General features: G+C 27.5%; 1 protein-coding gene across 1 annotated transcript in view; it reads left to right on the forward strand.

The window, feature by feature from the left end:
- Window positions 1-23464, forward strand: part of LOC122271814 (voltage-dependent calcium channel subunit alpha-2/delta-3) — a 443634-nt gene that overhangs the window by 346827 nt on the left and 73343 nt on the right. The window contains 10 exon segments of the mRNA XM_071183718.1: window positions 408-489; window positions 10505-10615; window positions 12324-12383; window positions 13843-14044; window positions 16776-16907; window positions 17705-17768; window positions 19351-19412; window positions 19415-19479; window positions 20269-20343; window positions 22103-22192. Coding sequence (XP_071039819.1) covers window positions 408-489; window positions 10505-10615; window positions 12324-12383; window positions 13843-14044; window positions 16776-16907; window positions 17705-17768; window positions 19351-19412; window positions 19415-19479; window positions 20269-20343; window positions 22103-22192 — 943 coding nt within the window.

Raw genomic sequence — 23464 nt, forward strand, 5'->3', positions numbered from 1 at the left:
AAAGCTGATTCTAAGTAAAAACGAATTTTAAGCGTCGACTGGAACTGTTTTTCCACAGCTTGGCCCATTTTCGATGCGTAATAATTTTCGGGGAGGACCGCTTTTCCATTTTGTTGACTTGTCAAAACTTTAAATAATCTTCGAAATTCCACAGATGGTAATCCAGTCGTCATTTTTTTGAAAAACGGGAATAAAACATTCTTCATAGATGTTAATATGGACTGAATAATATGGACTTAATATAGGACTTAGGATTAAGGTTAATATGGACAGATGTTAATATGACTTTCGATAACTGAAGTTTGTGTTCCTAACAATAATAATAAAGCTCCAAAAATTATAAATAAATAAATAAATAAGTGTGTATTTAAAAAAAATAATAATGAATGCTTTTATTTATTTTTCAGAGTGAACAACTGGGCTTTGAGGTTTGGAAAGTCCATAGTAGGTGGCAGTATACAAGCAACATGTCTACAAAAAATTACTAATGTAAGTGAAAACATTATTGCATGTTTAATACGAAACTTTTATTCTTGAATAATTTATTCAATTACACTTTTAAATTTAAGTTTTAAATTTAGTCTGCGGGTTCGATCCCCGGCCCTGACACCGGGTTTTCGGGATGCAGAAAATCCTCAGCATCCATGTCGTTTGATTATGCGGCATGTAAAAGATCCCTGGAGTGACTTATTAGCTCTTGGCATTTCCGGCAAAATTAAATTCCTAGTGCACTTTAGCATCCAAATAGAGTCTCGGTGCTGCCATCTAGTGTGGCAGAAACTAGACGTCCAAATTAACATGACCAACGGTATCTCACCCATTGTGGTGGTCCTGAAAGAGTGGATACCTCCTCTGGAGAACGCACTAGGTCTGCTCATCTGCAAGACTGATTGTGCAGCTCATTGGAAATAAATAAAAAAATTAAATTTGGTATTTGAAATTTTATTGATTACTTATAAAATTTACCAGAAATAAAACAATTTTCTAAATTGTCCTAATTTTTTATCTCTGACACAGTCAGAGACTCCTTCCTCGACTCTTCAGTATGTTTTGTATCTGATAAATAAAATTGCTTCAAATGTTTGATAATAGAGCGAGTAACTTAATACTTCTATGACGATCATTCGTTGTTGAGTACTAAGTCATAATTTAGCACGTAGTAGTACTTTATTAGCTTCGCATTAGAGCTGCACAGTGGGCCTTTGGCCACTGTCTTGGAAGCACCCCTGAGGATAATCCGAAGACCATTGCCATCACTATTTTAATCCTCAGCTGAGGGATGATCCTATGAACCTGTCGATAGCCCGATGACCAGCGCATGAAGTGTCAAGCTCTTAAAAGTAGATCAATTTAACGAGGACCAATACTGCGCACCCTCTGTTCCTTCGCAGTTTGATCAAAGTGGTCATCCATCCGCTCACTGATCACTGCCAGTGATGCTTTCGCCTACTTAATATAATGTTTAATAATTTCGTTTACTAAATAAACCTAATGTAAATAATCAGTTTCCATGGCATTAGAAATATTAATTTGAAAACCTGAAGGTCTTTATTGCTTCATTTTTGACAATGATTCGAAAACTATATAATGAGAGTGGTGGTTACCGAACACCTTGTTTGTACAATAATGTTAAAATGGCCAATTTTTATAGGGCTTTTTCTCAGGCGAAAAGAATTAACGGGATTTCATGCAAATTTTTAGATCGATAAGCGAAACCATTAAACTCTATTTTATTACATTATTCTTCACTATTTGAATTTTAGTAATGATTTTATCTTCCTTTGTCTTGAATGTCATTCATTTATTAAGACTACGTTCGATAAAAATCTTTAATTCAGAAAGCAATTGTGCTTTTGTAAGCTCAATCAACCTTGTATCATTCATAACTCACATTTAGTAAGTGATTTTTGATGGGTTTGAACGTAGTGTCTTTGGAAGAAAAAAAATTCCCATGAATATCCGGAGTTAAAACAAAAATTTTAAAAGAAGGAATGAAAAAAGTTCAAGCGTTAGCAATTTTTATGAGATACAGATTTAATGATCCCTCTCTTTCGGTATTAAAATCCTATTATCTTTTTGCTCGCTAATGGACTTAATTTTAAAACAAAAAAAATAAAAAAATAAAACCTTCACAGTCACTTCTAGCTGAGTTTATTAATAACTTTGGATCCATTAACTTCTACATATTTTGGGATAGAAGATGGTGGTCCTTCTTTAATAAGCGAGAAAAAAAACATTATTTTTCATCCTTTCTATTTTCTATACAGTTATTTTAAAAGTTATCTTCGTAAAGCACTATTAGAATTTTTTNTATTCGGAAAAATGATTTAGTGATGATCATGTTTCAATCAGTTTTTTTTTTTTTTTTTTTTTTTCAATCATTTTTTTTCTTCAGTTTTTTACGGTGACTCTCTCATTTTTTCAAAAAACATTCGATCAATTTTTCTTAAGAGCACTGGAAATTCTTTGATCAAATATATTTTTTATGAGAAAATAGGGTACATAAAATAGGCCTATAATTTTTCTTTTATATTTAGTACAATATATTTTGAAATTACCTTCCTGTAGGTCTTACGATTATTTCAAATCGACAATGAATTTCCTTACATCTTTTAAAGATGCACCATAACTAGTTTGCAAAGCATGCAAAACACTTTGTTCCATAGAAACTAATTTCAACTATATTTGACATGCTCATTTCATCATTAATATAGCTGGCCACACAGCCCAGTGTAGGCTAGTGCCTTCTTTTAAGTTATCTGCTACAACGCCGTTTCTTTTTTCTTTCTTTTTTTTAATACTTATGGGTTAGTTCCCATTATGGATAAGTATTAAAATTGCTTTTCTTTATAATTCTCAACTTAAAAACTTAATGTTGGTTATAGATACGTAGTTTAAAATAATATAAACATTTATGTACCATACTATTTTTTAAAAAAAAATTCGACCATTATAAATTAAATATTAAATTATTATGAAAATTTTGTTTTACATTGAATTTTCTTAAGATCAACTGGTTTTATAATTGTGTGCAACTAAATTTTCTTTCTCTAAAATACAATAGAATAAAATAATTTCAATATTTTGTTTATTATCTCACGAATTATGTAACTGATGTTAATAAAATTGGATATGAACTTAGGTTAATGTAATGCAATAAAATATCTATTCAACAGTTGTAATCTACAAGCGTAATTGTGTAAAACACTGTCTCGAATCGGAAGGTATGAATTATTTATTGCAGAATCGAACGAGGAAAAAAAATATGTGAATATACGATATGACTCACTCTTAGAGATAGAAATTATTTAACATTGCAACTCCAAAAATGTAAATAAGCAGTATAGATGTTTTTACAAAAGTTGGTCACAATTGTTAATATAATTATAATTTATTGTTATAAGCTTTGAAATTTTCAGGCCCTAAATGGTTGTCGGAGTGGAAATGTGAGTTTAATTTCCACTTTCAGAAAGTCCTCAGACTCCATAGATTTGAGGTCTGGAGATCTGACTGAACAATTCATCCGGTGAATGTGTTCAATTTTAAGAAAATCGTAGACCAGATGAACTCCATAAGGATTCGTATCGTCTTGTATTAGAATAAATTAAAGGCCACTGCTGCACTCTCGAAGAGCAAACAAAAGGATTCAAGACTTAATCCCAACTCTAAAGTTCACTATTTCATGATCAGCGGGAGTTCAACATAATGCCTTCTCTGATTACTCTCTCAGATATTACTTGGCAGATAGCAAGTTCCTGGTTTAAATTATTCATTCTTTAAGAGATATGTTGGAATCCCATAGCTGCTTAAAAAAAAAATTTAGAAACCAATCATCATCTTAGCGGAAGTTTCGTGATCGAGGCAGACATCATGTAAATGGCCCACTTGAATTCGACAGGGGCACTTTCATTCATGTAGGTTATATGAATGAGGTCTTAAAGCTCTTGGAATTCGCAACTTTCCTCCCATCGTCATTCATAGCTTGAAAACAGCTTTGATGAACTATTGGGCTCAAGATTCTTAAACCATTTTAATTCTACTATGAAATCACTTTATTAGCCTGTACAATAAGGGCCATATCCCCCATATTAACCAATTTCTTGTTTAATTATGTAAGCATTATTCCATATCTTATGACATATAGTGAATGTAGCTTAACTACCACTACAAATATTAAATACCAATTCACTAGTATATAAGACATGTTAACTCGATTCCACCAGAGGTACCTTTTGATAGATGAAGGTTGACAGAGTCTAAGATTAAATCCCTTCAATGGTGACCTGGACGTGATAACAACATGCCAATATCGATGGTTGATTTTATCGTGGTGCGAAACGACGCCACAAATGTTGCACGCAATCATGATTGTGTATTATAACTGTTTATATAATTTATTTATTTTTTTGTATCATTTTAACCTATGCTCATGCCAAATTTCATCAAAATTTGTCAAGTCTGCCAATTTCATTAAAACTTATCTGGAAGATGGTATGTGAACAAATTTGAAAATTGGATTCTAGCAAGTAACGTCCTCCATGGGTCAGCATGCATAGTGTGAAACACACGTGACATCGCTAGCAGATATCCTACTAAATCTGATCCAAAACGTTGATTCAACATGATAATAAAAACATGCCCTCAAGATGTTACGTTAACACGCCATGCACAACCACGTGATTAGACATAATCATAATCATATGATTAGTTACAAGTACTTAACATTTGTGTAACTCCAGACATTTACACAGAAAGTGATATTAACAATTCGGTGTCCCAAACTTTTGAACACTCTCCTGACTATAAACTTGGAGTCATATTTGCTACATTGCAATTACCCTTCCACATATTTTAAGGAACGAAGGGTTTATCAAAAAGACGTTACATTAACGGCAATCTTTCTCTTTCTTTTATGCAGCATAAAAACCTTTCGGGGGGGAATAACTCCAAAACCATTTAAATGGTCCCAAAATTAATAATATGTATGAGTTCGAGGCCACAAAATACCACCATTTCCTTGAGGGTTTCTTTTTACAATTAAATAATAATCCCTATAAAAATGGATTTAAAATATCAATCTTTTTTGTCCCTACTTTATTTCAAAACATAACAGAATAATCATTTAACTCAGCGAAAATTATAAATCAGGATTATATACCAAAGTATCATAATTATTAGTAAATGAACAATTAAATACAATCTGTAGATTTTATGTTAATACTTCCGGACAATAAACAAAAAAAAATTTCATACATATGTGCTTCAGAAAAAGGAAGAAAACTTTCATCCAGTTCATGTCAATTTATTAATCTGCCTCCAGCTAATATTTTCCATTTACTTCAAATTATGTCGAATGCTGCACACCAATTAAAATGGTAAACTCAATTAGGCAAATTCGCTCATTTTCTAAATTGGCATTAATTTTTTGCAATTATGAAGTAAGTTATTCACTCTTAAGTTTTCTTTTTTTTTTCATCCTTATTTTTACTGTATAAACAACACTCGTTAAATTTAATTTTGCCGTTTTGTAAGCCAGTTGAAGCATTTTGCACGACGTCCAATCTAATTATTTTATTTTCATTATCAAGATTTAAAAATTTTGTATTTGAAAACTGAGATGGGTTGCTGGTAAATTTTTTAAAAAAATTCCTTTTAAAAAATTTTCGTTTGCTTTGTATTTTATATATCATTATATATATCTTTAATTTATATTGCATTATATACATTTTTATTTTATATTACATATGTATTACTTGATATTCTAGGAAGTTTTATTATTGAAATTAGTCAGTAGAGCAAGTTATATTGTAAACAGTAAAAGTTAATAACTATACAAAAAGCATTTTTTTTTATAAGCTTAAACATAAAAATAGATCGGAAATAATAACCACCACTTAACTAATGCTGCTACTCAATGTGAATGATCTAATAGTATTTGTGATCAAACTGATTTAAATAATGAAATTATTGCTAATGATTTGATTCGACTACAGAATGAATATTCGTACACTGTGATACCGTTGCAGTCTAGAACCGGTGGGATGAGTATCGGGACGGCCCTGTAGTTACTCAAGCGCCACCTTTGCTTTGCAACTTGGTAAACCAACAATAAAATAAATCTAAAATAGCACAGAAGTAAGCAACCGGAAAATTTCCATCATCAATACTTACTCAAAATAAACATTTGTTACAAAACGCAGAGCTATAAGCGATAAGCAGAGAGCTCGCAGCACTTAACTATACTCAATACTCAATAAACATTTGTATAAATTTGTATTTATTTGTTCTCATTTGAATTGCTTCAGATAGATCAAACTTTGAAATTGCTTCAGATAGATATAGTATGAACAAAAGTAATAATACTTACTAAGGATAATACTAAGAGCATTTATGAAAATGTTCTGAGCAAAAAAAAAAAACATTATAAGACTGTGATCTAGTGGTCCTGCTAATTTTTTATTTTTGTGTCAATGCTAAATAATTAATGCTAACTAAGTTATAAATCAGACATAAAATGTATTTTTGAAGATGCATTCATTTTTTATGGTTACGATGAAGAATTTCTATAGTTGAAAGTTATAAAAAAATATATATTCTATAAAATCTGCACAATTTTATCTGTTGGGACATTCAAAGTTTGTCTTCAATGATATTAATTATACTCTTCACCTAGAAAACATATTCTTAAATTGCCATGCCTTGTGCAAACCAAGACGTTTTGTGCATAAATTTTAAACTTCCTTAAATATTTACCTATACCAGAAAAAAAATATTATTTTCAACCCAATTTATTAAACATCAAGATTCTGTAATTTATGTCTTAACTATATTTTTTTTAAATCGTTTTAAAAAATTAAAAAGTATGAGTTAATATTTAATCTGAGAAAAATATAACTCTTATGAATCACTGTTAAGGAAATAAAAACATCGAAACCTGCTTGCAAGAGAAAACTGTAAAGTTTAAACATGGATGAATTTAAAGCAATTACCAGAAATTTTTTCATCTAGTAATCAAACTGTGTTATATGCCATTCTTCATTAATAGTGATTTATCAAATTAAATAATATTTTTTTGTCCTTTGCTTAAATATAAACAGTGTTTTCATTACAGAAAAAAAAAAAAAATGGAAGAAAATTTCTCATCCTTTCTCAAAAACTGAGTGAGATTTCAAAAAGTTAAGTGAGATTTCTAAAAACTAAAAAACACGAATAGACTTGGAGAAAAAATATTTCTTTAATTATAATACAATTTTAACATCTTCTAATTTCTAAACCATTGAATATTTTTGCTGCATCATCATATGGAAAATATTCTATGTCTACTTTTTTATCAGCTATTCTCATTAGGTTGCTCATATGCTCATCAGTCAATCTGTTACGATATTTTGTTTTAGTTCAGTTTTGGGTGCTATATGACGTTGCAACAGATGCTGAACTATTCGGAATCACTAATTAAATTTTTAGCATTGTGCACACACTTTCCTATCCTCTACATCTGCCAGCATAGGCTTTTCAATTATTTCTGTTATAGAACAGTGAAGTTCATTGAAGTTATTTCCATGTTCATACTTCTTGTTAGGTCTTCCAGCATAGTTTTCAGCTGTAAATTGTCGATGCTGCAAATTGCTGTAAATTGTCGATGAGGGAGTTTGGTAATTCATTAACAGCTAAAATTAGAGCTTACATTAAATAACTTATTATAAAGGTCTCATTTTTTTTTTTACATTTTTTATTACAACTAAAATTAGAGCTAACTTTAAATAACTTATTAAAAAAGGACTCATTTTTTTTTTCTCAACACTTGTCGTAGCTGTTTTCATGTCAAAATGGCGGAAGACTAATTTTTTGCCAAAATTCGGGAGATTCGCGCGTTTTAAAATTTATTAATCAAGTGTGCTAACTTCTCGCATTAATAATTTTTTAATGCGAGATTCTCACATTCTCGAGCTGTAGTGAAAACACTGATATAAATTTGAGATCCATAATGTGTATGCATTTTCTTACTTTTGATTAGGATTCCAAAAGTATATACTATAGGCCAGGGGTGGCGAACCTTCATTCACCAACGTGCCATTTTTTCTAAACTATATTGCAATGAGGTCATAGACGTGCCGACAAATAGTTTTGACTTCGTGATTATTGGGTAAATAATAATACTAAATTTTATCAACTCAAAACTCTTTATTTACTTACGAAAAAATGCAATTCTCAACTTTTGCAATGTCTCAGTTATACGCGTAATTCAACTTAAAGTAACATCAGTGTGACTTCTGTTGTTGCAGATTAGATGACAAATAACTTCTATTAGGGTTATAAGATGTTAAGTTTAAGCAGAACTGTTAACTTTTTTTGCTAGTTATTTATTGTTCGCTTGTTTTTTTGTGGTTATTAATTGCTTTTTTGGCATTAATTGTTCTTTTTTTTGTGAATTTTAATTGAATTGTTACTATGCTTCATAGTAAACTCTATGATCGGTGGCGTGCCCAAAATATTGCGTCGCGTGCCATAAGTGGCACGCGTGCCACTGGTTCGCCATCCCTGCTATAGGCTGTGCTTATTAAGGGTCTCTAATAATTACTAAATCCTCTAAGACTTATATGAGGCAAAATTGTTCAAAAATATTTTTGTGGTGCTGTTCTTTTCTATTAAATAGCAAAGGAAAAAAATATTTTATTTTTAAAAAAAAAAACAATATTAAATGTTCAGATTGTTAAGTTTTGCAATACATCCTTTTGTGTTATTTAAATATTCATTCTCNTGTTGTTGTTGTTGTAGTTAATTTACGTCGCACTAGAGCTGCACAATGGGCTATTGGCGACGGTCTGGGAAACATCCTTGAGGATGATCCGAAGACATGCCATCACAAGTTTGATCCTCTGCAGAGAGGATGGCACCCCCGCTTCGGTAGCCCAACAACCTACACGCAAAGTCGAACACTTTACGGTAGCACAGTTTAACGAGGACCAATACCGCACACTCTCGGTCCCTACGCAGACTAATCCAAGTGGGTCACCCATCCGCACACTGACCGCAGCCAGTGATGCTTGACTTTGGTGATCTGCTGGGAACCGTGTCTTAACGATCAGTCCACTGCGGGACCGACTACAGAATGAATATTCGTACACTGTGATACCTTTGCAATCTAGAACCGGTTGGATGACTTACCCAAAAACAATAACAGTTTAGGGAAAAGTATCTGGACGGCCCTGTAGTTAAGCGCTACCTTTGCTTTGCCACTTGGTAAATCAATAATAAAAATGTATCTAGAATAGCACAGAAGTAGGCAACCGGAAAATTTCCATCATCAATACTTACTCAACAGTAATAAACATTTGTATAAATTTGTATTCGAAATTTGTTTTTATTTGTTAGATAGATGAATTGCTTTAGATAGATCAAACTTTGAAATTGCTTCAGATAGATATAGTATGAACAAAAGTAATAGTACTTACTAAGAATAATACTAAAAGCATTTATGAAAATGTTCGGAGTATTTTGTAAACAGTTAGCAAAAAAAGAACATTATAAGAGTGTGATCTAGTGATCCTGTATTTTTTTTATTTGTGTGTCAATGCTAAATAATTAATGTTAACTAAGTTATAAATCAGACATAAAATGTAATTTTGAAGATGCATTCATTTTTTATGTTTACGATTAAGAATTTCTATAGTTAAAAGTTATAAAAATATATATATTCTATAAAATCTGCGCAATTTTATCTGTAGGGACATTCAAAGTTTGACTCCAATGATATTAATTATACTCCTCACCTGGAAAGCATATTATTAATTAGTCGTGCCTAGTGCTAACCAAGACTTTTCGTGCATAAATTTTAAACTTCTTTATATATTTACCTGTACCAGAAAAAAAAATTATTATTTTCAACCCGATTTATTAAACATCAAGATTGTGTAATTTATGTCGTAACTGTATTTTTTTGAAATCGTTTTAAAAAATTAAAAAGTATGAGTTAATGTTTAATCTGAGAAAAATGTAACAATCTTATGAATCACTGTTAAGGAAACAAAAACATCAAAACCTGCTGGTAAGAGAAAACTGTAAATTCAAACATGGATGAATTTAAAGCAATTACCAGAACTTTTTTCATCTAGTAATCAAACTGTTTTATATGTTTTTAATCCATTCTTCATTAATAATGATTTATCAAATTTTGGTAATACTTTTTTTTTTCTTTGCTTAAATATAAATTTGAGACCTATAATGTGTATGCATTTTCTTACTTTTGATTAGAATACCAAAAGTATGTACTATAGGCTGTTCTTATTAAGTGTCTCTAATAATTACTAAATCCTCTAAGAGTTAAATAAGGCAAAATTGTTCAAAAATATTTCTGTGATGCTGTTCTTTTCCATTGAATAGCAAAAGAAAAAAAGATTTTATTTTTTTTTTAAAAAAAAAGGACTAGTTATTAAAAGCTCAGATTGTTAAGTTTTACAATACATATCTTTTTGTGTTATTTAAATATTCATTCTTTCATTTTCAGAAATTTAATGACTTAGGTGCTACAGTAGAATGGGTAGATGCTACAAAAATGATTGAAGAAATGCGAGTGGACGTTCAGAATGTCTTATCTTGGAAAAAACTAGCTGTTGAAGTAACTATTTAATATATTTTATAGCACTCCTTTCCTTTATTACCAAAGCTATATTTGACTACAAACAGGGCTGAACTTTTACTTATGATAATGTCGAATTTTTATCATCATATTTTATGCTCTTAATGGGAAAAAGTTTAAAGGAATACTTAATTTCTTACCTTTTTTATAAATTTAGATGGATTTCCTTTTTTATTAAAAAAGATAATTAGAAAAAATATAATTATTGAAATTTATTTCTGTTCCAAAAAATTAAATAATCATTAATTTCTATACCTACATCATCTGAACTTTTGAAGCAACTGTGATAGCAAGCCTACTTGTGTCTGAAAAATTGGTTTTGACCTTGCATCAGTGGGATTGTATGTTATGGAAATCTGTATTTGCAAATAGCAAGTTAATATAAATATGGCTACATTTTGTAAAAAATTTTAAAAAAAAATTTTGGGAATAGTGAAATACTTAAAGAATATGTGCATGTTAATGCAATTGAAGGGAACATATTTTACTCTATGAATTTTCATAGAACTTCATTGTTCAGTGTTATGTATTTCATTGTTGTCTCTAATCCTTTTCTGAATTTCATCAAGTTGTTGACTTTTAAAAAGTTGATAACAGTCAAGGGATCTGATGTTATATTCTTTCTTGTAAGTTCAATTTAGTTTTTTAAACCATCATAAATATAGGTGAAAATTAAGTTCTCTAGCATTGCCTGAAATAGTGACTACATTTCAAACATAGCTAGTAGTCACTCTATAAATAAAAATAATTCTAGTCAACTACAAAAAAATTTAGGTTTTTCCGACCACTGATTTTGTTTTATTTATTTGTGTTTACAGAATTACAATTATTTTTCACTTGTACTTAATATGTAGTACTTAGATCATTAAGAATAAATTTGTGTAAAATTTTGAGTATTTTACTTTTTTATCAAAATTAAACACTTACAAGGGGAAAAAAGTGAGCTATTATAATGCTATCAATCCTGAAAAGATATTGTGTGCCTAATTTTAATTAAATGGAAAAGAAAGTTCTATTTATAATAAATTAGTACAATATTAAATTGTCTATTTTAAATAGCTTAGAAGTTTTATGAGAAATTTACAAGTTTATAATTTTCTAACATAATATTTATTATTGCTCTACATCATTCCACTTTTCTATGTAAACCTTTCCAATTGATGCAGCAGAACCTTGATTATCAAAATCGCCGATTGATTTGTAGTTTATAACATTTTACTAAGTGCACAAACACTGATTTATTATGAAGGTGCTATACCTGAAGCTAATAATAAAAAGAGTCAAATGTATAATTAAATATTGCTTTTTAATACTAAATCACCATTCATATTTTTATACTTTATAAATCGTACATGTTAAATGATTTGAACATTGTAATTTATGTGAATAATGATCACTGATTAAGCATTGGAACTCCTATATGAGAAGTTTAAAAATTACTCATTGTGATTTGTATTCATTTGATTTAAGAATCATAGCCAGTAATTTATGAGTTGGAAATCAGAATATAGCAAAAAATAATGGTTGAGTTTTTAGCAAACTTTACAAGTAGGTTTGGTAGCAAGTCAAGAAATGTCTGGAATAATTCGGGTTCTACTGTTCTTTTATTTCTCGCAGAAAAAAAATTAAACCTAAAATGTATGTATTCATATTTTGTGCCTTATGTGGATTTTTTTCCCTTTCTCAGCGAATTGCAGAAGTGGCAGAACATGCAGCTGCTGGATATCAATTTGATAAAAATATTAAAGTTAGTAATAGTTACATTTTTCATTATTATTCCATGATTATTTCGAATGTTTATTAGGCTTCTTTCTTGTATCTTGTTTTAAACTTAAGCACATTATTATAAATTTATTGAAAAATTTATTAAAAAAAACATGAAGTTATTGTTTACTAACTTTAAATAAAATAAAAACTGATTAAAGGTTTTATAAAGTTTAAAGTTCAGCTGACTTATCATTATTTTATCTCCTATGTACTTTTAAATGACCAACTTAAATTTATTAAAAAATTTTTAACTACCTTTTATGGCATTTCAAGCATTAAAACTGCTAAGTATTTTTTTTTATCATTTTAAGAGCTTTTAGAGAAATTAGAATGATTTTACATTTAAAAAAAAATATTTAATTGAAATTAAAAAAGTATTTTCTGAATCTAAAAACTTTTTTTAAAAAAGGAAAATAATGATCTTCTCAAGTTTATTTCCCGAGTCACTTTGGTTTTAGATTCAATAAATATTTCTTGAAAGTAAGGAGAAAAGTTAATTCAGCTGGTATTAATTTGACTCCTTAGGGCAAATAAAAACAAAGCTTCAGCAAATATGCTAAAAAAAAATTAAAAAAAACGTAAGCTGAGTGGGCTAATTTTTTTATCTTGAAAGGATTTAAAGATTAGATCGGAAATGTCTAAAGGCATTAGTAGAAAATTGATGATACTTTTTATATTAAAGTCCTCGTGTATTTATTATGTAATTAAAATATCGGTTATAAGGAGCTTAATTTTTATACCATGCACATTTAGAACAAAAATGTTAAATAAAAAATATATTTTGCATTGTCAAGGGTATGTATTATGATGCTTATGGATATTTTAATAGATAAATCTTTATTTGTACTTCCTGAAATGAAAAAGCTTCTTTGTTTTATTTTAAAACATTTATTGTATGTTTCTTAAATGTTTCTATCTCTTTTTATTTTCATTAATATTATTTAAACATTGTTATTCTACATTTAAAAAAAGTGTTGCTTTGTTTAACATTAAATTCTATTTAAGGATGATATTTATCAAGCATATATCTCTTTTAACAAACTTTTATTTCGATTTAGGAATGTCTCTCTTTCGCAGTAAAAAAAAAAAAAATTCCCTCCTATCTTTTATCAGCCTTTGCAAAGCTTGTTCTCTAAATGTTTTGAGATTTACAAGTTAATTTTTAGCAGCTGATTGCCATGTTTGAGGGAATTTTGATTTAAGATTTAATTTTTTTTAATTTGACTTTATTTTCCTGATATTTTTACTTTATTTTCCTGTTAACATATGTGATTAGTTTGATAAAATTTAAGAAAAAAAAATCAAATTAGAGATCTTAACACAGCATTTATAAAGGGTTCAAATATTGTTTTTCCACACATTCTGTTTAATGATGCTTTCTTAAGTTTGTTAGATAAAAAACAAACCATATACAATAAAGTAAATTTTTGTCATTTCAGCATGAATATTATAATGCTCGAATGGAAGAGAAAGAGGTTGAAATAGAAAATAATGAAATTGATTCTAATGATGTAGTAACTAAAAGAAAGCCCAAAAAGAGTATTAGAGATCTAGATATGAAACCGCACAGAAATTTTGCTAATGCTCCTGTAAATTTTAAACATAGCTCTGTTCATGTACCTACAAATGTTTATGATAAAGGTAATATAAACATTCCGCATTTTTTAACTGAAGTTTTTTAAATAAATGTTGTTGTTTTTCCTACACATAATATTGTAGTCATCTCTACTTTATTTTACATGTAACTAATTATAAATAAAAAACATGTAACTTATATTAAAGAAGTAAAAATCATTAATAATAATTTTTATTTCTTAGATATAAATAGATTTTACTGCCTGTCCACCATTAGAAGACTATTTATTTTCAAACAACTTTTGTGACTGGAATTTCATTTTGCTAAACTGTCCTCATTGGCACAAAGCTTTCTTCAAGCTTACTATCATTTCTTTTATCTTCCTTAGGTTTTAGTTGCGTAATATTCGGTTGGCCGAATACTTTGCCAAATATTCGGCAAAGTATTATCTGGAAAATTATTTTTCAATAAAGTGTGTTTTTTTTTTTTTTTTTTTTTTTTTTTTTTTTNTTTTTCTTTTTGGAAGAGGAAGGGTAATTTGAATAGATTTAATAAAGAATTATCTGAAATCGAATTTTTTACTAAACCTTATTTAAAGATATTTTTACGCGTATTTGTAAGTTCAAATTAAGTTAGTTAGTATATGTTCTAAAAGACATATGGAAAAACGAAATGTGAAGAATCGAACTAGATTACTTTATACTGAACCAGGAGTTTTGTAATGCTGATTGTTTCTTCTTTTTTATATTTACATTCAGGCAAATCAGTTTTGTCGTGTTTTCAACATTTTGTGTCTTAAAAATTGAGAACTTTTTTTCTTAATTTTTCATTTTAGTCTTTTTTTTTCTGTATTAACTATATCACAGCATTTTAACATTGCATTTCCAATAGACTTAATTCTTTTATTGTCGCTTTTTTCCTGTACAATAAGACAGATAACCAATGACATGGAAAACTGTTATTCCCAACGTTAAAGTTATATTTCAGAATTAAGAAGAAAAAACATTTCTGCTTCTCTTTTGCTAACTTTCATATTTATCGTCATTTTTATTATTACAGCATTTTTTAAAGAGCATCTCTAATGAACGTTATTCTTTTATGGTCACTTTTTTGTAAGAAAGTTAAATTGAGAATTTTAGTATTAAATCTTTCATTTAAAAATTAGAACAATTTTTGTTTTGGCTTCTATCTAGCTTTTTCAAAAATATTTTTGTTTTTATTATGGCACAACAATTAAGAGTATTTCTATTAGTCTTTAAACTTCATTTTTTCTTGAAAATAAGGTAATTGGAAAACTGAGATGCTTAGCTTTAAAATTTTCTTTCAAAAAGTCATCGATTTTTCTTTGAGAAATCATCGAATTTTATTTTTTCGGTTTTGCTTTTTTCTATAACCTTCTTTCATATGGGCGTTTTTATGATACTGGTGCTTTTTTTAAACGTTTCTGATAAAGTTTTTTTCTCTTTCAACGTATTACAGATAATTTTTTCTGGAAAATATTATTTTTAGCATTAAAATTTTGTTTTAAAAATGAAGACAATATTTTTTTTCTATTTTTTATCAACTTTGCAACTTTAGTTTTTTTAGTAACTGTTAGAGAGTTGTTTTTTTTATCTTAAATGTTTTTGATTTTTTTAATATCTAATTATCTTTATTATCTTAAGCATTTTTATTGAAGTTTTTTTCCCTTTACCTCATACTAATAATACAGCTAAATATTGATTATTTTTCAATAAGGACTATATTTATTTATAAAAACTATCATTTATTAATAATTTTGAGAAAAGGTTACTATTTTGGCGCCGAATATTCGGTATTTGGCCAATATTTTTAGCGAAACGTTTGGTATTCGGCCAAATCACTATTCATTACATCCTTAGTTTTTACATAACCACTACTTTAATTAAATGACTTGTACCGTCTTTTGACTTTCAATCAACTTATTCTTGTTATATTATAGACTATTGTCATATTGTACTTATTTACCAATTGAACTTACTCAAAAACTTTTACTACCAATTGTAATGGTATGTTACTGGTACTTTTGAATTTAAAACCTTTTAAACTAAGCTACCTGTACTCTACTATAATTTAACTTTCAATAATATTCAAATGGTGGTAGAGAGATTACTTTTGTCGTAATTCGTTAATAATTAAACTTACTTGAAAACTTCTACTTCCAATTAAAGTGGTACTTTATTGGTATTTTTAAATTAAAAAATAAAAAACTTTTGAACTTCCTTTAAAATTACTTACTAATACCATGATTTAACTTTCATCTGTCTTCTTAGGTACAGCGGGCAGTATATTTCTGCCTTATTTTCTTTATGCCCTAATTAAATTTTCACAAAATCTTTTTCTATTAATTTACTACCGAAAGAATAAAAAAATGTAACCAAGTTTTTATCAAAACCTGATTTACTTAAGAAACATTTTTATCCTATGACTCTATAATAAATTGTAAACGTTAAAAAATACTTTATGATTGCTTTTGTTATAATCGGCAAATTTCCACTTTCAGTTAGATATCTTCAAATGGTTGGACTTGAATAGCCATAAATATTAGGCATAATAAAATGTTACTTCTTGATTAGATTGTAATTTTTATTTTATTAAACAAAATCATCTCTTTTTTTTTAAGCTGAGTCTTTTTCCATTTATTTGATTTTTGAGGAATGTTTTAACTATTTTTAAAGCTTCTCAAAACCTCCTTCTTTTGGAATTTTTTACTTTTCAATTTTAGTTATATTTTGTTTTTAGTGGATATTTTTGTTACATTAATATTTTCATCTTTAGATCCCAAGGTTCTCAACTCCATAAAATGGTCAGAATATCTCACTCCTGCATTTCGAAATAATCTTGCTGTTGATCCATCCCTAAATTGGCAATATTTTGGGAGTAATACTGGTTTTTTACGCACATTTCCTGGTAAGGAAAAATTTATGGTCATTTTTTTAATAAATAAGACTTATTCTTGTTGGAAAAAAATATGTAAAGTTAACTTTTAGCCAGTTATGTTTTTGAAAATATGATTTAAAACGTAGCAATAACCTTAGACTTTGAAATAACTATTGGGTGCAAAGCAAAACAATTCCCTTCTCTTATAGGTATTAATTTTTTTTTTTTTTTTGCATGTGTATATGTGATTAAAAAATGAATTTCCCCTAAAATTGTTCCTAAATATTTTACTACTATCATATTATATTGATTTTGCATTAAAAAATAGCTGCAATTAGCTATTGTTGATTAAATAAAAGCTGAAACTGCAACTGTCATCCATTTAGAAGACCATGACTATGTTAAATATCAAACTTGAAATTGTTTTATTGGATACATTTTTTTAAGTGCAGAAGCATTAAACTATGGTTATAATTTATGTATTTCTAGTTTAAAAATGGAAATGGTAAACTGTAGTAAAATTGACCATATCAGTCTCTGATAGCTTATATCTAATAATGTGACTTAATGTTTTATAAATTATCTAAATCTTTTGTATTTCTTTTATACAAATTATTTTAAATTAATTGTACTCAAATATAATTAATAAGTATAGAAATATAACTAACTAGTTTTTGAGTAATACTGTTTCAATTTATCTTTATTTCAGTTCCAATCTCTGCAATATTTAAAAAAAATCATAATTTTTTCCATTTTGTTTGGCAATTAGTTATTGTTATTATTTTTAAGCTATCTTCACTTTCAAAAATTTTTCTTCATTTTTACAGCCACAACTTGGGTGAAGGAAGGCAGGGAAAAGCCAGACCTTTATGATTGCCGAACTCGCTCTTGGTGAGATTTAAAATTTTGATGAGATATCTAAAAATGTGTTTTATATTTGAATGAATTCCATTAAGGGCTTTATTACAGGGTTCCCTGAGGTCTTAATTTTAATAAGTGGTGACAAAAATTAAATAATGTCACTTAATAATGATATTACTTTATTTAATTATTCTCATCGCACCATTATAAGTTATTTTACATTTCCCATGTTTCAACCTTTAGTATTATGCTTCATGGATGGGACATAGTCATCATTCCTTCCATGAAGCATATTAGTATAGCACTATATATGAATATTAATATAGGGCAATACCATCCTTTATATCTTTGCAGTCTTCAGATGTATAAAACTTTAACCTAGTTTAATAAAATCAAGCAGTTCTACTAATATTTATTAACCTTTAGAAATGTAATTTTTTTAAAAAAAATTAAAACATGACTATTACAGTTTTTACATATCGTAACGTCTGTTTTTTTTTTATTTATTAATTTTATTTTTTTTATTTAAACTTATGAAAGATACTATAGATTGGAGTAAATATAAATGATACTAAGAATTGATTTAACAAAAATTACTAAAACTGCTTTTTTTTTCTAAACTGAGCTGTATGGTTTTAAAATCCTCAAATCTGATATTTGTATATTGTGAAATTACCCTATTGCAACTAACTGTGAGAGAAATGCATTAGTTCGTGAAAAAAATGAAAAGGTTTACAAAACTGTAACTTGTAATAAGGTATTCGTCGACCACAATTTTCTATTTTTTTATGAAACTGATATATATATATGTATAATTGGAAGAAACCTAATATTTCAAGTATAACTATTTAGATTGCAGATCAAAATGTGTAAAATTTAGGAATTTTTCCTCAAATGCAACACAGTTGCAAATGCAGCTTACAGGGAGTGCCAACTTAAATTTTTCAGTTTTAGTTTCACCCCTGTAGTTTGCAACCGACTTAATATCAGTTTGATTCACTCTTAAAATATGTTATCTATCTTTGTTTTAAAGATTAAGTTTCTTTACCTTTATGCAATTCTCTTTATTGCTTTTCACTATTTAAAAGTTCTTTAAATAAGTAAGATAGTGTTAATTAAACATATTTTGTGCATTTATATAAATGTGTGTATATATATAAATTTTGTTTGTGAATCAGCCTCTCACACTGCCTTTNTTTTTTTTTTTTTTTTTGATGCTATTGTATTGATATATTTTGTTTTTGTTACATTAATGTAATATTAAAAAGCACTAGGTTTGCAGCTGTAATTGTTTGAGCTGATTACTAAATTATATCTTTTCATTGTTAAATTTAAATTGACTTTTTTTAATTTTCTATAATTTTTTCTTTTTTTCCCTAAAATCCTCCCTTTTTTTGTTTCTTTCCTTGTTCTCTTTGTGTTTTTAACTTACATTTTGGGTTCTATGTGCTTGCAGCTTATGCACAGTTAATAAAACTTAATAAATTCTTAATTTTTCTTTCAAACTTTCTCTTTTCTTTTATTTATCTCTTATGTATATGTATATATATTCAAGTTAACTGTATCCTTTGTTTTCTAATATATTTACTTTGTATTTCTTTTATATTTTCAGGTATGTAAAAGCTGCAGCCTCAGCAAAAGACATAGTTATACTTGTTGATAGTAGTGGATCTATGACAGGAATGTTGTGGCTGATATTCTTTTAACATTAACAGAAGATGATTTTGTCACTATTCTTGGTGTAAGACAACTTTGTATATTAATTAAAATTATTAAAAAGTTTATTTCTAGATTTCATTTAATCTTTGTTAATAACTTTTAATCCAAAAATATACTAATGATGAGTAATGGATCATCTAGAATAATTACTGTGACTAAAAATATATAAAGATTCCAAAAATGCTTTATAAGATTTTGCTCATTTGTCTAAATTTATTTTTATCATTTTCTGTGCTATTTGAAACATTTATTCTACAGTACAGAACCCGTTATCCGGAATTCAGAAAGCCAAAAAACCGGAACAAAATTCGATAAAATTTTCCCGCCATTTTAAAAAAAAAAAAAAAAAAAAAATTCCTTATAAAATTTTAGGACTTTTTCTTTCTTTTCTTAAAGATGTTTACCTTACAATCATTTTGGAAATAATCATTAGTGTATTACTTCATCGTTTTTTCTTCTTTTTAAGATCATTACCAAATATTTTTTTTTAGTTGGGTTTAACAATAAAAAAAAAACGGCTTTTTGTAGCGATTCAGAAAACCAGAAAAATCAGTTATCCGGAATAGCGATGGTCCCGATCGTTCCAGATAATCAGTTCCCTACTGTATTATCATAAATGTCTATTATGCTTTAAAAAATAAGTGCTTGTTACTGATATTGTCAATTTTAAACTTGTCTACTATTTTCTGTTATTGCTATCGGTTGATAAATTGCTCTTTAATTTTTAATTATTTCCATTATGCAAACTAGAAAAATAAGAATTGTTCCTAAAGTTTTGGTTGTAATGTATGATTACTATTTTCTTCCCTAGTTTTCGGACGAAGTCACTCCTGTTGTTCCTTGCTTTGAAAATGCTTTGGTCCAAGCAAATGAAGAAAATATACGAGTATGAGAGTTAAATTATTTACATGAAATTTATTTGTATATTTCAATTATAAATCTGTCTATTTTTTTTAATGAATAATGTTTCGAAACTGTTTGTATGTTTTTTAACTGTTCACATTTTATGTATTTATCATTTCATTAGTCAATTTTTTAGCACGTCAAAAAAAAGTTTTTTGCTTTAGCAGAAGTTCTTATAAATTTCTGTTTCATGAAAGATATTTGGATCTATCTTTCATTAAAATTCAATGTATAATGTAATTTTTATTCCACAGCTTATTCATTTATCTGATTTAACTTATTTCAAATCTTTATACACAATTAAATAAATAAAATGCGGTGTTTGATATATGAATTTAAAATCAAAATTTCAAACCAAATATTCAGAGAGCATTTCTAACTAAAACACCACTATATTCTCTACTTTTTTTCTCTATTTAACATATTTTCTATTGTACAATTCAATCAGTTGTATAATTTAGCATATTGTTACCTTATATTTATAAATTATCCTATTTTAACTAAAACTATCCTGTCTATGAAGATAGTCTTAGCTGTCTGTGTAAGATAAGATAGTAGTAATTTGCTGTTAATTAATTGGATGGCTGGGACTTCTCAACTAAACTACAATTCACATCTCAATCTTAGTTGAATATTTTTTGGGATTGTGATTGCTTTGAAATTCTTGATCATTTGAGTGCTCAACTGTTCAATTTCTTCATTTAAGAATGTTATGAAGAAGAATTTTTTTAAATTAAATTCATTACAATAAGCCATGTGTCACTTTTTTGAAGAACAAAAATTTAGTCTTAAATTTTTCTTTCAAATTGGTTTTCTCTTAATGCATNGGAGTATGTTAGAGATTGTAATATGTTTTTATAGTTGGTGTCACGTGACTCTGACTGCTGCTGCTTTCATTTAATTTTTATTCTTTAACTTTGGTTTTTATGTTGGCAACCTTCTTGAAATGTTTTGTGTTGATTATTTAGTGTTCGAATTAGTTAGGTTTTGAAAATATCACTAAATTGAGATTGCTTTAGAATTAATAAATGTTTATTAAGTTTTAATTTGTATCTGTTTATTCATCTGTAGAACTAGTAGTTCATTTGAATAACATTAAAAAGGCGTCCGTGAAATTTATTTGTTTGCTGCGATTTACAACTTATTTTAAATCTTTATATGTAAATTAAATACTGTGTTTGAGTTATAAATTTAATTGCAAAAGTTCAGAAAGCATTTCTAACCAAAACACATCTATATTCTCTACTTTTTTTCTGTATTTAACGTATTTTCTATTGTACAATTCAATCAGACGTATAATTTAACATATTGTTACCTTGTTTTTATAAATTATCCTGTTTTAACTGAAACTATGTATGTAAGATAGTATTAGTTGTCTGTGTAAGATAAGATGGCAATTGGCTGTTAATTAATTGAATGGCTGGGACTTCTGAACTAAACTACAATTCACGTCTCAATCTTAGTTGAATATTTTTTTGGAATTGTGATTGCTTTGAAATTGTTGATCATTTGATCGTTCAACTGTTCAATTTCTTCATTAAAATTGTTTTTAAGAAGAATTTTTTTTAATTAAATTCATTACAATAAGCCATGTGACACTTTATTGAAGAACTAAAATTTAGTCTTAATTTTTTCTATCAAATTGGTTTTCTCTTAATGCATGTTATGGCATGAAGTTAAACAATATTTATGTATTTATTTTTTGTGATACATACCATAATTTTAAGCATCATACTTTTTAGGAATTTATGAAGCATATGAAAAAAATGGAGACAGCAAATATAGCAAATTTTACATTGAGCTTGATAACAGCCTTTGAAGTTCTCCAAAAAGTAAGTATCATATGTTTTAAAATTAAATAACATTGTCATTAACTTGCTGAAATTATCATTGAAACTAATATTTTGTGCAGTGATTGATTTGTAATTTTTTCCCTCCGAAAACAGGTATTTCAAACATGAAATATCTGTTTTCAATGGTTGTGAATCTATCAATTCTATAATGAATAAGTGATAAAATATTTCAATTTTAAAATACTGTGATATAATAAGTGATATTTTTCCTGAAATTTTTAGCATATTTTCTGTGTGTTTATATCATTCTGATATAATTGATCAGAAGAATAAATATGTAACTCATATTACTTTTACAAAAACCTCTAAAAAGTTTGATAGAAATTTATGAAAATTGATATTTTAAAAATTAGTGTATCTTTTAGCCTTAATAGTATTATTTCACTTTCTGTTTTATCTTTTTTGTCCATTTGATTCTCCTTGTTTTAACCTAACAGCCTAACATTCTCTGTTCACAAATATATATGACTAAAATTTCATCTATCCCTTTTAATTGTCAATTCTAAACTCCAATCAGCATAAGACATAGTTTAATTCCTATCAAACTAGTTTCTCACTGCTAGAAATCGTGAAATTAGTGCCATACAGAATAGTGTATCATGAGAAACTTTATTCTCAAAATTTCAAGGTGATAAATAGTTGTCCCTGTGGTTTTAAATTTATCGACAAAAAAAATTTTTATCTCTAAAAATATTAGTTATATCATCATAAATATAAGACAAATTTTAGTCATCTGATTTAAAAATAATAATAATAAATTATTTATGAAATGCAATGTTTTAAGTTTCTTGGAATTATTATGAAAACCTCAATCTAAAAATTATAGTTTTCAAACATATTCCAAGTTTTAAATATTTCAATTCATTAATATTTTGTTCTGACATTTTCACTCTAAACTTTGTTTTTGAACTTGTATACATATTTCAGCTTAAAATCTAAAATTTGTTATATATTTATGTTTTTTAAACATTAAAAGTTTTTTTTTTTTTTTTTTTTTTTTGGACCTTTAAAAAGAGAAACTTAGGGCTCATTCCACAATAACTAAATGCTTTTGAATTTGACTAAAAAATTTTTTGTGAATATGTGAGTACTGAGGTCAATCTTTTATCGATTTAAAATTTTGAATTTCAAGAAAAAAAATATTTTACAATGCTTCGAAAATTTTATAGTAGAGAGAAGATTTTATGCAAAGCTGACTAAAATGCCTAGATGTTGTTTAAAAAATCAATTCATAAGTTGTTTTAGTATATT

The sequence above is a fragment of the Parasteatoda tepidariorum genome, chromosome 7, assembly GCF_043381705.1.
Source record: "Parasteatoda tepidariorum isolate YZ-2023 chromosome 7, CAS_Ptep_4.0, whole genome shotgun sequence".
NCBI classification, from domain to species: Eukaryota; Metazoa; Arthropoda; class Arachnida; order Araneae; family Theridiidae; genus Parasteatoda; species Parasteatoda tepidariorum.